At 44.7% G+C, this 14016-nt stretch overlaps 1 protein-coding gene and 1 long non-coding RNA gene across 3 annotated transcripts in view; one reads left to right on the top strand and one right to left on the bottom strand.

Moving 5' to 3' along the window:
- Positions 1-1298: 1298 nt before the first annotated feature.
- Positions 1299-10710, bottom strand: LOC130609962 (uncharacterized). 2 transcript variants are annotated; one of them, XR_008974927.1, is made up of 4 exons: positions 10596-10710; positions 7432-7464; positions 6811-6859; positions 1299-1421 (listed from the first exon to the last, which is right to left on the bottom strand). It is a non-coding gene; the product is annotated as an uncharacterized LOC130609962 (long non-coding RNA). The 2 variants fall into 2 exon arrangements; XR_008974925.1 differs by lacking the exon at positions 1299-1421 and adding an exon at positions 4591-5157.
- The window catches only part of LOC130609954 (alpha-2-macroglobulin-like), a 41422-nt gene continuing 37973 nt past the window's right edge, over positions 10568-14016 (top strand). Inside the window, exon 1 of the mRNA XM_057429452.1 lies at positions 10568-10699. Coding sequence (XP_057285435.1) covers positions 10614-10699 — 86 coding nt within the window. The 5' untranslated portion in view covers positions 10568-10613. The remainder of the gene's footprint in view (positions 10700-14016) is intronic.

Here is a 14016-nt window from a genome sequence, read left to right as displayed (position 1 = left end):
CATCGTGGTTAGTAGAAAAGAGGGTGAAGAAAGGAGCAGGTTTCAGTCCAGGCCTGGTAAGCACCTGGTCCCACACCCTTGATCTGCCCCTGACTGGCTCTCCAGTCCATGAGACTGGCCAGAGTTTGTCCAAAAAGAGGTGATGAACCTGGATCATGATGCCTTGCCCCAGCCACCAGCAACAAGCTTCCCTCTTTTCCTGCACCTCTTGTCATCACCCACTTCATTACACTTGGAATCATGGTGGTTTCGCCAAACACAAATGCTCTTTGGTTGCATCATTCCAGAGTTGGTGGGTGGGTGGGTGGGTGGGTAGGAGGAGCATGATCCAGGCAATACCAGAGCCGTCTCAGAGGGGACAAAGGGACAGGGAGGCATGGCTAGAGATGAGGGAGCAGAGCAGCATCAGGAGGGCTCAAGAGAGAAGTATGGATGCAGCTCCTCTTACACAGGAGCAACAACCTGGCCAGCAGCCTTGCCCACCCCTCCCATGGCTGCAGCTGCTTTGCTCACAGGCAGAGGGGTCCAGCCCCATGCTGGCTTATCTGCAGTGTACTGGGGCCATCCATCATACAGGACTGGGGAGAAAAGGACTAAGCTGTCATGGGGCTGAGGGGGAAGGACCAGCCATGCAAGAGCATGAACGAGAACTGAAGCAAAGATGCAAACTGTTCAAATGCTGAGGAATAGTATGTTTTTTGAAGGCATCCATTTCACCAGGTAACTTACTAAAATTGTGTGTGGACTTGAGTTTTTCATTTTTACCAGTGAAAATCATGTCAACACAGAATATCTCTCTTCCCACATAATTTTTTTTTTTTTGCAAAAGGTACTAAATAATTTGAGTCGGTGTTTCTGAGTTGCTGAGGCCTGGCTCATGAACAAACAAAATGTCTGAGTCTCCACAGGCAGCAGGGTACCCAAGTACTCACAGCATCCATTAGCCATGTGTGAATTTCAGAATTGCACAGGGCTGGCCATGCAGGATATGCATATTGCTGTTACAAAAAGCCATTTGATTAAGTTACACAGATGAGGAATTTGTGGGGCATGAAACTGTTTTGGGTAGAGTGCAGATTTCCCTGCTAAGTTCCAAAATTGAAACTTCACTGGCAGCAGAAGGAAAGCCAGAAAGGCTGTGAATTTTGCTTTCCTGACACACCCCAAACCGGAGCAACCATCTGGATTTGAATGAGCATCAGACTGGACTACAGCAAGAGAAATCAGTAGTTACAGCAGCAAGGCTGAAAAGGAAAGCAGGCTGAGTGGATGTGGGTACAGGATGTTCATCTTTCTGAGGGATTTGAGGCCAATCAATCAAGGCTTCAGCATCTCACGTGGAACTCATAAAAGTCCCCCTAAGGTCTGGCCAAATGTTATTCTGTTCAGCCAAACATCATTTTCTGGGAATAAACAAGGTCCTGAAAAAAAAAGCAAGCTGCATTTTTATCATTCTTTTGGAATTTTCTTTTCCTCTTAGGCCAAACCTGAACTATTAAAACATCAAGTGCATATTTCCCACTGCAGACTCTTCCTCTGCAGGCTGAAAATGTAATGTTTATTATGTGATTTCATCCTGTAACTCAAAAGATACTTGCTGCTTGCAGGCAGATCTAATGAACATCCCATGCTTATGTTCTTCCTCCAGATTTTTACATGTAGATCATGTTCTCCCGGGCTCCTACTCCCACAAATAACAGCAATATTCCTTAAACCGCATTCCAATACCTCCCAGATTTCTGGAACCTGTGTGTCTCATTTCAGTTATAGGTTTTTTTGCGCCTGAAACTGAGACAAGTATATTTATTGTTGACTGAGCAAGATGGGGACACCCACTAGACTGAATGTCATTTCTTCCTCTGTAATCTGATAATCGTGAGGGGTCAATTCAATCCTGGAGGCTCAGGGAGTGTTCTAGGTCTCAGATGGTCAAAACTACTTCAGTTTTGGCAAGACATTCAGGTTAAGCAAATTCTGTTTCCCCAAGTGATAAATGCTCCATTCCTGGCAGTGTTCAAGGCCAGGCTGGACAGAGCCTTGGGCAACATGGTCTAGTGTGAGTTGTCCCTGCCCATAGCAGGGGGATTGTAACAGGATGATCTTGAGGTCCCTTTCAACCATTCTATGATTCTGTGATTCTATGAAGTGTGAAAAAATCAGGCTCACTGGTCCAAGAGATGCCCTGAGCTCCTATATACTGGTTTACTGTGCTTGGTATTGCATATCTCAGTTTAAAAAAGCTACCTGAGAACAGAGACAGATACAAGTACCCACTGAAATGGTTGTGCAGGTCCTTGGACTGAGTTAATAATACTGTGAGAAATGGGAAATTCAAAACTTTGCTATGGTTGTCTGCCAGTGCCCTTGCAGCAGCTCTGCAGCTTCTGTATGTTGCTCTATTAAAAGCTATCCTGAAATGCAGCTTCTTGTGAATAAAAAAGACATACCAGAGTATAATCACATGAGAATGTCTTGGACTAAATTGCTCTGTCAAGCTTACTTCTCTTTGTGTTAAAGCCTTCTTTGTAGAGTTTAGTTGTGGAATGGAAATTGCTTTGCTGCTTATGTGGAGTTTACACTGAAGGATTTGCTAAGGGCTGATGCCATGGCCTAGTTAAGAAGAAGAGGACTCACAATTGTTATGGAATTACAATGTTCCACACTCATTCTGGAAACTGAGTATAAGCTTTTTTTACTGTAGATGTTGTCTCATCCACAATGTGGGCAGCAGGATGCAAAATTTAGAGAAAGGTGAACTGCAGTGTAGCAGCATTCTCTTGCTCAGGTTCCTCAGTTGCCTAGCTAGCATTCTCATTAGGCGAAGGAGTCCTTGGTCCAGGAAATTTGGTTGCTTCATCTTTAGACTCAAATCCTCTTCTGTCCCTGCAGTGTCACAGGTAATAGTGTCAAGCTGTTAAACAATGACACAGCAACAGCTCAGCTCTATGACTTCTTTTATTTTCCAGATCTTGTTACCTACTTGATGTTCAGGTCTTCTCCTCACCACCTTCCCTCTGTCAAATATGAAGTCTGAGTGATGACCAACCAATTCACTCATCAGAGAAGACCTGCAATGTGCCAGAAATGTGCCAATTTCTTCAATCAAGAAATGGTGAGGTGTCAAAATGCCTGAGGAAACAGCTCAGCCTTGCTTTCTGATCTTTCTTTGATGAGTTCATTTGCCACCTACTTGGAGGACAATTAGGGAGGAACATGTCTGCAGCCAAATGACCCCCAACATCTGATTCATCAGACGGGTAACAGAAACATGGTCACATCTATGGCACCACTGGCTGAGAAATTCATAACATCGGCTAAAGGCTTCTTGAGCAACATCACTCATGTACTTTTTAATTTTTTATTCATAGTAACAATGAAAAATGTCCCCAGAAATGTTTCAAGTGGAGAAACAAAGTTGTGTCAGCTAGTCCAGTAGCTCAACGGCAAGAGAAAGCTTCTTTCTGCTCCACTACCTGAAGGGTCGCCTATTGAGAGTCAAGAAAAACCTAAATGCAAAGCATTAAATTGAATACAGGGAAACTTCTTGGTTTTCATGTTTCTGATCCTCTTGCAAGTGCAGCACACTGATCTCCTGACGCCTTTTGATCCTGCCCTGGAGTCCTCCATTCCCCTGACACACCAGTGCTGCTGCTGGGCAAACTAGGACCTCCTTTAAGAACATGATTTCAGCAGGGCTCCCGGACCTCAGGCTGTCACACTGTGCGTATAACCTAACAAGTGGGAGACTTAAAATGTCTTATCTGTGAGTGACGGCAGGCAAAATATGAGAGAGGCAGGCAGAGGTGGAGGGAGTAAAGAAATCACCATGCTGCGTATTGACAGGGCTCTGTGTGCATGCTATGAAAGTGCTAACCTTGCACATTTCTTTCTTTGGCTCAGTACCCACGAGGAGGTGAAGGCTGGGTTATTACCAGAGGCAATTGCATAACCATGCCACTTATTTTCTGCTTCACTAGAAGTGACCAGCTCTAGGCCCCACTGATTCCACTCTCTGTCTCTCCTGTCAAGGCAACGTGAGTCTGCACTCACTCAGAGAGCTGGGGTCTGTGCCATGATAAAGCTCATCTGGGAAGTCCTGTGCACTGAGTGTGGGATGCACAGCTGGATCTCTCCTCACTGCTTAAGCAAGGTCTTGTCCTGTTCCCTTCCAATCACTGATGTCCAGAGCAGGGTGTCCCAAAACAGGAGGGAAGTGCAGTGGTATAATGCAGCCAGAGCAGGCTCTGTAGCAGGACACTGTGTACAAAGGGATCCTGATAAATGGCATGACCTCCATCTGCATCACAGCATTACGACTCATACCCCTTTCCCTGACCTGAAAAGCCAAACATGACCAGCTCTGCCCTGCCTATCAAGGTGCAACCAAAAAAAGCAGAGGTGCAAGGAAGGATTAAACATGACAGTATCTCATTTCCTTTCCTTGTACTCCATTAGGACTTCTTGTCTTGCTTTCCTTCATTTCAAAAACCCAGACAAACACTATCAGCTGAATCCCAGCTCCCCTCTGCGTGGGGGAAAGGTCCGTATCTTTGAGCATCAAATGACGTTTGGCTTAGCTGTGACACAGAGAGGGGCCTGGACTTATCCAATGTTACCCAGCAAGGCAGTAACTGAGCTAAGTGTAAAGCCCTTCCCTCCTGCTTCAGATGAGCCAGCAGGTTCTGTGCCTGAGGCCCCAGCAGTGCCAGGCCAGCTCTCCTCCCAGCAGGGCTGGAGGAGCGAGCCTCCCTGCACAGCCACCACAGCAAGCTGGTGTCGCAAGTACAGCGTGGTCCATCCAGCAGATGACATGGACACAGACTTCTGCTGCCTTCTTCTAGAAGAGCCATTGGGGGGGGCAGTGATTTGGGGTTTCACTTTTCTGTAGCTAAAATGAACATCAAATCTAGATAAAAACAATCTTTGAAACACCCATGCCACATGAGTACTGTCTTTTTCTCTGCTGGTGCTCTCACTCATGGCCTCGTGCCATGAAGCTTGGATAGTCTCTGGGGATGGCTATACCATGGCAACTCTGTGCACCTCTTCTGTTGCTTCATCACCCTCTGAGGGAAGCACTTTTTCCTTCTGTCTGCTTGGCATTTCTCTGTATGCCACTGTGCACCTCCGAAGAGCCTGGCTCCAACTTCATTCCACCTGCCTTGAACATCAAGGGTAGAAGTACCTTCATGAGATGCCTGTACTAATGTGAGGGGAGAGGGAGTCCAGGCAACAAAAACACAGCTAAAGCTAAATACAAAGTCTATATGCATTACAAAATGTGTTTTTATATGGTAAAGTTGTACCTGAAGAGTCATATGTCTCAAAAAGAGTATAGTTAATGGTGTCAAGCGCTGTTTTCAGATACATTTGTAAATGTTTTGGCTTTTTCTCTCTCCTTTGTCAACAGTCTGAGTAATACAAATGTATAAATTAAAATAGGTTTCCATTTTTATTACATCAGGAATTATCCTAATTTCTCTGTAATATCCAATATCCAAAATATCTGTGAACATACAAACAGCCAGTTTATTTTGTATGTATTTTAAAATTATTAGGTAACATTCACCCATTCCTTTTAGCAGATTTAACAGTAGGATTTCAACAAATGATCATCCTCTGTGTGTACCATTCATTTTAAGTTTCAGACAGACACACTGCAGATTTCTCATGCTGGAAGCTTAACAGCCTTGGTTGCAGCATGTTTTGCAACATACAGCATACGTTTAAGGCAAGACAAAGTTTATATGTTTATATGATGTTTATATGATTAAGTTTAAGAACTTAAGAACCTTAAACTTAAACTTTACAAACTTTATATGATGTCTGTGACAATATAGCTGGGAAAGCTGAATATACTCTACTTTGTATAGGGCTTACCCTACAAATGGGCTAGCCTTACATCAAATATAGCTATAGGACTATTTATAAATCCCAGGCACCAATTTAGCTTGCAATTTAATCTCTGAAGAGCATTAAAATAAGAGCAGTTCATTGATGCCTTTGCCATGCCTCAATTTACACATTTGTTCACATGACACCCCAGGAATATGTTATATTTGGCAGCTCAGCTCTCTGTGACTGGGAAAGACAGTTAATCTGCCACCAGGCCCTTTATCTCTGGTTAAGATCTTCAATAGGCTACTAAAGTGGATCATCTGTATTTACTCTGATATTTTTAGTTTAATTTGAAGTTTACATTTTGTACATATCTACATTCTTTCCTGTTAGGGTGATGAGGCACTGGAATGGGTTGCCCAGGGATCTTGTGAATGCTCCATCCCTGGCAATGTTCAAGACCAGGTTGGACGAGGCTTTGGGTGACATGGTTTAGTGTGAGGTGTCCCTGCCCATGGCAGGGGGGTTGGAACTAGATGATCTTAAGGTCCTTTCCAACCCTAATGATTCTATGATTCTATGATTTTTATTTTTTTTTTTTCAGCCTTTAGCTGAGCAACTAACATGTTAACCAGAGTTGTAAATCTAAGTTTTACAGTGATTGTTTTCTCACCAGTCTCCATGCACAGCTGATGTAGGTACTGAAAAGAGATGTTCTTTTTGCTACATCAGCTCGTATCTACTAGGGGTTCTTGTGTGGAAGTGCAGGGACCACCTTAGGCACAATATCACTGTTACAAAGAACTGCTTCCTCAGCTTTTTTCTTTTAACACGACTCTTATTGAAAGTCAAAGGTTGAAGTTAAGTTTATTGTTTTGGTTTGGTTTTAAGAGCTGAACATTGTGTTACAGTCCTTGAAAAGGCAGAACAGGGACATAGTAAATTACAGGTGTCTTTCTTGAGATTTTTTACCTTTGGTGACAATGGTTCCAAAATTGCTTAAGATTGTAGACAAGGATTCCTGCAGATAAAAGTGTTGAGATAGTATTAAGGGTATTACAACCACCACAGATACCTTTTCTTCCTGCAGTTGCAGAGGCTGGTGAGCCACTGTTACTGAACAATTGGTTGTCATCTACAAACCTAAACTGTAGAAACTGAAAGGAAGTCAGAGGAAAATTGACCAGATTTGGGTAAGGTAATTAATATTGCACACTGAATATCTTACTTTATTTTCATGGGGAAATACGTTTTCTATAGCAGTCCTAAACTTGGAGATATAGGACACTTGATATTTTTCTATCACTTTTGCTAGGCAATGCAGAGAAGACTGTAAGGCTTATAGGAAATTTCAGAATAAGGTTTGGTGTGACTGGAACTTATCAATATTTATGGTGGCCTGTATTAGCTTATTAATTGCACTTCTTGTGCCCGTCAGTGCAGCTCAAAATAGTAAATTTAAAGTGCTGGTGGAAAGGAACCTGTGAAGGAAATACTGTGGGGAATTAAATGCTCCAGAAAATAATAAAGTAAAATAGTCATAATGATACAGCCAAAGTAGAAGTGCTTCCATGGCATCCGTTTCTTATTGACCTGGTGTCTTGCTCCATTTCAACATGATAGTACCTGGAAAGGAAATCCAGTGCATCAGCACATACAACTTACCAAGCAGTGTAACCTTTCTGAGATTTATCTACAAGTAAGGTAATTTCCCAAGTGCTCCTTGGAACAAAATAAAGTTTTAGAATAATTTCATAGTTTCATAGTTTCAATTTAGAATTGGAAATAAAGAAGTTTCAAATATCTTCTGTGAAACAGCTGAAAGATATGCTGCCTTTAAAAGTGAGAGTAAACGTGTGTAACCATTCACTTTCAAGGAGGATGAACCAAAATTAATTGTTGTCATTTACTATAGAAATCCACTACGCTTGGAGGGTTATAAGAAATTTGATATAGGCATTTTGGCTATATCAACCATTTATTGTGATGTGGCCTAATTTGAATTCTTTATGATTAACAGTTAGGTACAATGTTTCACTTAGGTTTTGTAGCAGCTTGATATGATTAAGCTCAAAGGACTAGTCCTTGAAGATAGTAGATAAACACAAATTGCCTGTTAATCTGTCAGGTACCCACTGACCTCAGACACATATGAAGTATTGTCATAAGAGGAAATCTCTTTGCTGTGGTTAAAATCATGACTCTCAATTCACCGAGGCCACCACCATGTATGGCAAAGATGTTGCATGCCCTTTTCAGCACTGCTACCTTTTATTAGACCAGCTAGTCTTGTTGGAAGAAGTAGCCAGTTTTTCAGACATACAATCTCTCCTTCAGGTCTGAAAAAGCACCCAGAAGCTTTCAAATTAAGTACAAGCTCAGACCACTTGTTCTGAGCTTTGGGAGAGAGGAACCATCTGAAGCACTAGTGGACTGCCTGAACTAAAGGGCAGTTAGTGCTTGTGGAGCAAAGTGGGCATGAGGGAGTCAGAGAGCTAAGTGGTTCCTGGGGTCGGAGAAGAAGGTATTTTACACCCCATGGACAGTAAATGGCTTAGGGGAAGGAAGTAGATGATAGTGAATAGGATCTTCACAGAATCACTGGTTTTGGTGACCCTGTAGATCTATTATTTCAGTTTTCCATGCTCATCCTTAAACTGTATTTTGCATGTGTCCATTCGGATTACTTTTTGGTTTCAGTTTACAGCAGCCTGAATGACAACAGGCAACTTGGGATGAGTTGTGTTCCAGCAATGTCCAGGGCACCACTGCTTTGAAAACTGCTATTTTCCACGAGTTATTTCCGGGAGAAGTCGAAGATGGGAGTGAGAGGACAGACGATAGGAGGCACTTCTGGAGAAAGCTCTGTTTATTACTTCATAGTTACACAACCACTTTTTAATCAGTATTTCCATCTCTAACTGATAATCTTCTTAATCTTTTGGTTTGTGTGAGTACGTGTTCACTCCTTCCCCATATGACATTGATATAACACTTCCCCCCAGCCGACACTGCCTGCTTCCCGACTGTTTTCGTAACTTCTGTGGTTTATAAATGATGTTAAATTTTATTCCACAAGAGGCTGTGCCTGATTTTCTAACACCAGCCTGAAAATCCCTTTCATACCCAGACATCTCTCCTGGGCCTCTGCACTGCTCTTCCCTGTGTTTTTTCCGGCTACTACATCAGAGTCAAGGCACACTGTATAGCTAACATTCAGTCTTAACATTCACTCTTTTTCAAAGCTTACTCCTCAGACAAAGAGCATATAGGGCTGCTTGTGTTGTTGTGATCTAATAAGCTCCCTTGCACAGAACAGAGAACCTCTGCTGTTAATGTGGCTTCACAGGGACGGTTTGTGTTGAATCTTTTTTGTCTTCACAAGGGTCATGAATCTCTATAGTGCTACTGAGTCATTCCACTGCACAGGCACTGGAGGGCATGCTGACAGCCGTACAGCTGCAGTTTTGCAGGTTTTTGGGGGCTTCTGCAAAGCAGCCTCCTGGTTAGGGCTCGCAGGGAGTAGTCATAGTTTAGAGTGAGTATTTCTGCTCAATGACATGTTGGAATTTAGCAAGTTTCTTTTCTTACCAGATTGAACTTCTGGGTAAGATGCTACAAGCAGGGGTTTGCAGAAGACCCAAGTCAAGTGAGCAGCACTGTTTGCGAGTGACTTCTGTTACAAGCAAGACTCACAGCAGCACAGATCTGAATCTGGCCAAAGGAAGGAGGAGCCACCTGGAACACCTGAGACATCTGCACTCCTGGTAACACCAGATAACAGAAGATGATCACCATGCTGGGGAAGCAAGGATGTCTTCCAGCAACATGGTGTAATGTTTGTGCATATTCACAGTGGAAACAGAATTTACTTCCATATCTAGACTAGCACCCCACCCCAGTTTGGGTTATATTCCTGACAGATTGCCTAACCCATAGCAACTTTATTAGCAACTCTGTCAGCAAACTACTGCAGTATTCTGTTAACATAACATGGGCAGTGTTTCTCTGTGTGTGCTTCATTTTGTTCTGAAAATACTTATAAATCTGGCTTGGGGCTTCAAAAGATCACAGTACCCCATGTTAGAGTGTTGTGATTGGATGATCTGACCAAAGGGAGTATTACCTTATGTTGAACATGGTTAATTTCAAAGAATCATAGAATAGTTTGGGTTGGAAAGTACCTTAGGATCATCCACTTCCAACCCCCTGCCATAGGAAGGAGTACCCCTTCCACTAGACCAGGTTGCTCCAAGCCCCATCCAACCTGGCCTTGAACACTGCCAGGGATGGGGCAGCCACAGCTTCTCTGAGTAACCTGCGCCAGTGCTTCACCACCCTCACAGGGAAGAACTTCTGCCTAATACCTAATCTAAAGCTACCCTAAGAGAAGGCAGATTGTGTATTATGCTGCCTTGAGATGAACAAAGCTTTCCCCAACACTATGGATTTTGGTGGGTTAAAGGAAGCAGGGTTTGAATCATTCAAAGATTTCTCATGTAAGCAGTATCCAATAAATACCCTTCCCCCACTTGGAAAGTCTCTGGGCAAATACTGTCCCTCTGTTCCAGCTCCTCCTTGTTGCTGCCTCTCCCCACTTCCGGATGGGCCCTGGCCCCCAGCCCTTATCTCCTCCAGCCCCTGGGCTGTTTGCAGAAAGCGGTTATAAAAAGGCTGACGGAGCAGAGAGTGGAGCAGAATTACAAGGTGCAGGAAAACAGCAGCACCGGACCAGACAGTATATCTACTTGACTCACCACAACCTGCTCTGCACCATGGGGAAGAATGGGCTGCTCAGCAAACCAAACATCTTCCTCCTTCTCCTCTTCTTTCCTGGAAACAGCTCTCCTACCACAGAACCGTAAGCAGCACATGTGCAAGGGGTGGGGGGGTGGTCTTAGCGCAGCTTTTTCCTTCTATTTTCTTCCTTTCTGCCAAACAGCGGTGCCAGTTTCTTCCATTGATGCCTGGCATCCCACTACCAGCCAAGCCCTGAGCTTCCTGAGCAGGGAGCTCTGCCAGTGCTCCCCACTCCCACACTGCAAACCCCTGCTTGTTCAGCCCTGGGACATGTACACCTATCCCCTTCCAGGGCTCACACTCCTGCCCTGTAGCTGCCTGCTAGTCCAGCTCTGGCTCCTCACAGCATCTTTGCCTGAGTATATCCTTGCCTACAAACCTTTAGGTCCCTAGGGTTTTGTGGACATGATGCTAGAATCCCTGCAGTATCCTTATTTCAATCGCTGGGCTGTTTCTCTCTGTTCTCTTGTTGCTTTCAAGCCAGTTTGCTCCCCTTTCTCCTGCTTCTTTCAAGCCACTTTGTTTTCCTTGGCAGCATCAGATGTACTTGTTCCCAAAAGAGGATGTGTGACCTAGATTCTCCTCTTTCAGCATGGAGCCTGGCACTGGCACCCTCCCCTGGGTCGTCCACCCCAGGGCTCAGCAGATCAGCAGCATGGCTGCAGTGCCTGCTCTACTGCGGAGAGGGGAAGCCCAGGGAGGCACAGGCTGGCTGGAGTCTGGCCTCCCCATTCAGCCTCCCCTACCACAGAGGGTTGCTCTGAAGCCTGTAGTCTGGACAGGAGCAGCCTCTCTCCTCAGACCCTGGCTGCTGTCACATATTGTGCCTCCTGCTGCGTTGTGCTGGCAGAAGTGCAGCCTTCACCACCACCATTGCAGCTCTTGTAATGCTTGCAACAGGGCACTTCAGTAGTGCTAGCAGCTGTAGCAGGAAGGGCAGCACTACCGCTGCTGCTTGCTGTGTGGTCAGAGGTGATGTAGTGACCAACTCAGACTGAAGGACCTTTCACTCACACTGTACCATCAGCCCCTCAGTCATCTGCCCTGTCTGGGTGCTTCTGGGACAGATCAGCCAGCAAAGTCTGCTTTGAGGTCAGGCAGAGGTCTCTGGTGTCCCTACAGTGATCTGATGCAATTAATTAATGATTAATTATTTTATTCATACCTGCCCAAGATCAGAGGGAAAGGGAATGAATTTGCTCAGACCCCTCCTCCTATGAGCAACATGCTGCTCTTTGTCCCTGACCTGAGCCCCATTCTGGGAGGGGAGAAGAAAAAAAGGCAAAAGGAAGAGGTGAGGAAGAGAGGGGTGTAGCTGGGATCCACAGAATGAAGACAGGAGCCTCACAGGGAGGCAGCGGAGTCTGAGCAGTCAATTTCTAGGTAGTATGAGGGTAGTGGTTCTAAGTGCCGCAGGGTAGGTCAGATGTTGAAGGGGAGCCAGCCATGAGCTGAGACAAAATGAGGCTTCCAACTGAGATTTGCTTACTGTGCTCTGCACAAGTAGGAGTTTTCTTCGAGTAGCAACAGTTGCTGCTATTTCTGTCTCAGATGCGTCTGGCTGCACAGGAGATAGTTACGTCTCAGACTACGTATTAGAAAACCTATTCTCCAAGTTAGGGCAGCACTGGAACAGGCGACACAAGAAAAATGGTGGAAATTCTATCTCCTAAGCCCTTTGCAATGGTCCTGTTTGGGAGAGAAGTTGGGCTTGAGACATCCAGAGGTGTCTTGCAAGCAAAAAATTCTATAAGATACTACAGCAAGATGATTTTTTTTTTCTTGCTCCTGGTCTGTGCTGGAAGGATTCAACAGGAGGTATTGTTCCTCTGTTCTGGTACGTGGTTGTCCATGCAAGCCATTTTACTATGCAGTAGACATTCCTGGGAATACACTGCATATGGTCGGAAAGGCAGGGTCGTGATGGCACTTGAATTGGCACGTATAGTTTTGGATTGGTGGAGCTGATGAAATTCAGTGCCTTCTTTGGCTGGGCATTTGTTTTAGGAGGTTGCTGAGTCAATACGCAGACATTAGTCCATCTTCAACTAGAGTATTACCTTCTCTATGTAGACAATCTCATCATTTTTGCCTCAGCCACTTTCTCTGGGTCACCTACTGTTTCTTGATGCTTGCTTCTGACAGAGTCACTGCCTCTGTTGTCAGAACAGTCGGCTGTATGTAGGGAGCTGCCGAAGTCTCTTTTGGCAGCTCAGATGCTTTTTTGTCCTGGAATGTCTATACATGGGCTTTGTGACCCAAGTTATTTAAAGCTCTCACAGAACTTTAATTCATGTATCTCTTTTCACCAACACATCCCAAAACAGCTAAAGGGAAGTCTATAAACAGCATGGTTTATATCCTTGTTTTCAAAGGCAGGAAAGCTGGTGTAGGGGGAAGGTCTGTGCATTGGCCAAAATTTCAGCAGAACAGTGAACAGGAAGAGGAATGAGGCCAAACTCCCCACAAACTAGGTCACACTGTCCCTTCAGCAGATGGGACGTTACAGTCAAGTTGCCAGTGCCACTGAGAGAGGGTAGGGGAAATCAGATTCGGGGAAGCAGGCACGGGGTGAAGCTGTGGTGAAAAGGCTGTGGAGGAAGAGGAGCACTAAAGCAGATAGTCACAAGCTCTAAGTCACTCCTGGGGTGGCTGAAGCTCCCTCCTTTCACTGCTTCTGCAACAGCATGACCAGAGTTGCCATCTGGCTTCTCACCACACTTTATCCTGTTGCTTGGTGGTGAGGGAAACAGAGGTACCGCCTGGGTCCCATTGCCTCCACAATAGCTTTAGGACTTCCCAAAAGCCCAGATCTCAGGCAATAATTTAGCTCTGGATGGGCATAGCTATGTTTCCCCAGGGCTGGCACCATCTGGCACTAGCTTTCTCCATGGAAAAGTATGAGCAGTCCACATCACAGGTTTTGCCCTGTGCATACAGTGATTAATACACACTGCAGAGTGAACTTCCATGAGAACCTTCTGCTCTGGATATCTTGTGTGTTCACAGGGAAAAAGGAATACTAGGCCCATAAAAATGGTCCATCAGACCAGAGGACTACATTGGCTCTGTATCCTGTCTGTATTGGTGGTCAGTTGTAGGTACTGAGGGACTTTGCTGAGGAGCAAGGCAAGTACTGTGGAAATAAGTTTCCCATCTGCTGAAGACTTAAGGAGCTCCTATCAAAAGTTCCAGGTTTTACTGTGGCAGAGATTACACCTCTGCTGCTATGTTTTCTAGCCAATTCTGGGCAATTAATTTACCCAGGACATTCTTAATAACCTTCATATCAGGAGTAGCTGATCTTGCCCTTAAGAGCCTCATACCAAATTTTATGTAGCCGGTTCTATAGGGCAGGTAACATATGCCTTCCTTACT

The sequence above is a fragment of the Pezoporus wallicus genome, unplaced genomic scaffold (assembly GCF_028554395.1).
Source record: "Pezoporus wallicus isolate ANWC-B61680 ecotype Strahan unplaced genomic scaffold, APGP_CSIRO_Pwel_v1 scaffold_3294, whole genome shotgun sequence".
Classification (NCBI taxonomy): Eukaryota; Metazoa; Chordata; class Aves; order Psittaciformes; family Psittacidae; genus Pezoporus; species Pezoporus wallicus.
This window is presented reverse-complemented; position numbering and strand designations above follow the sequence as displayed.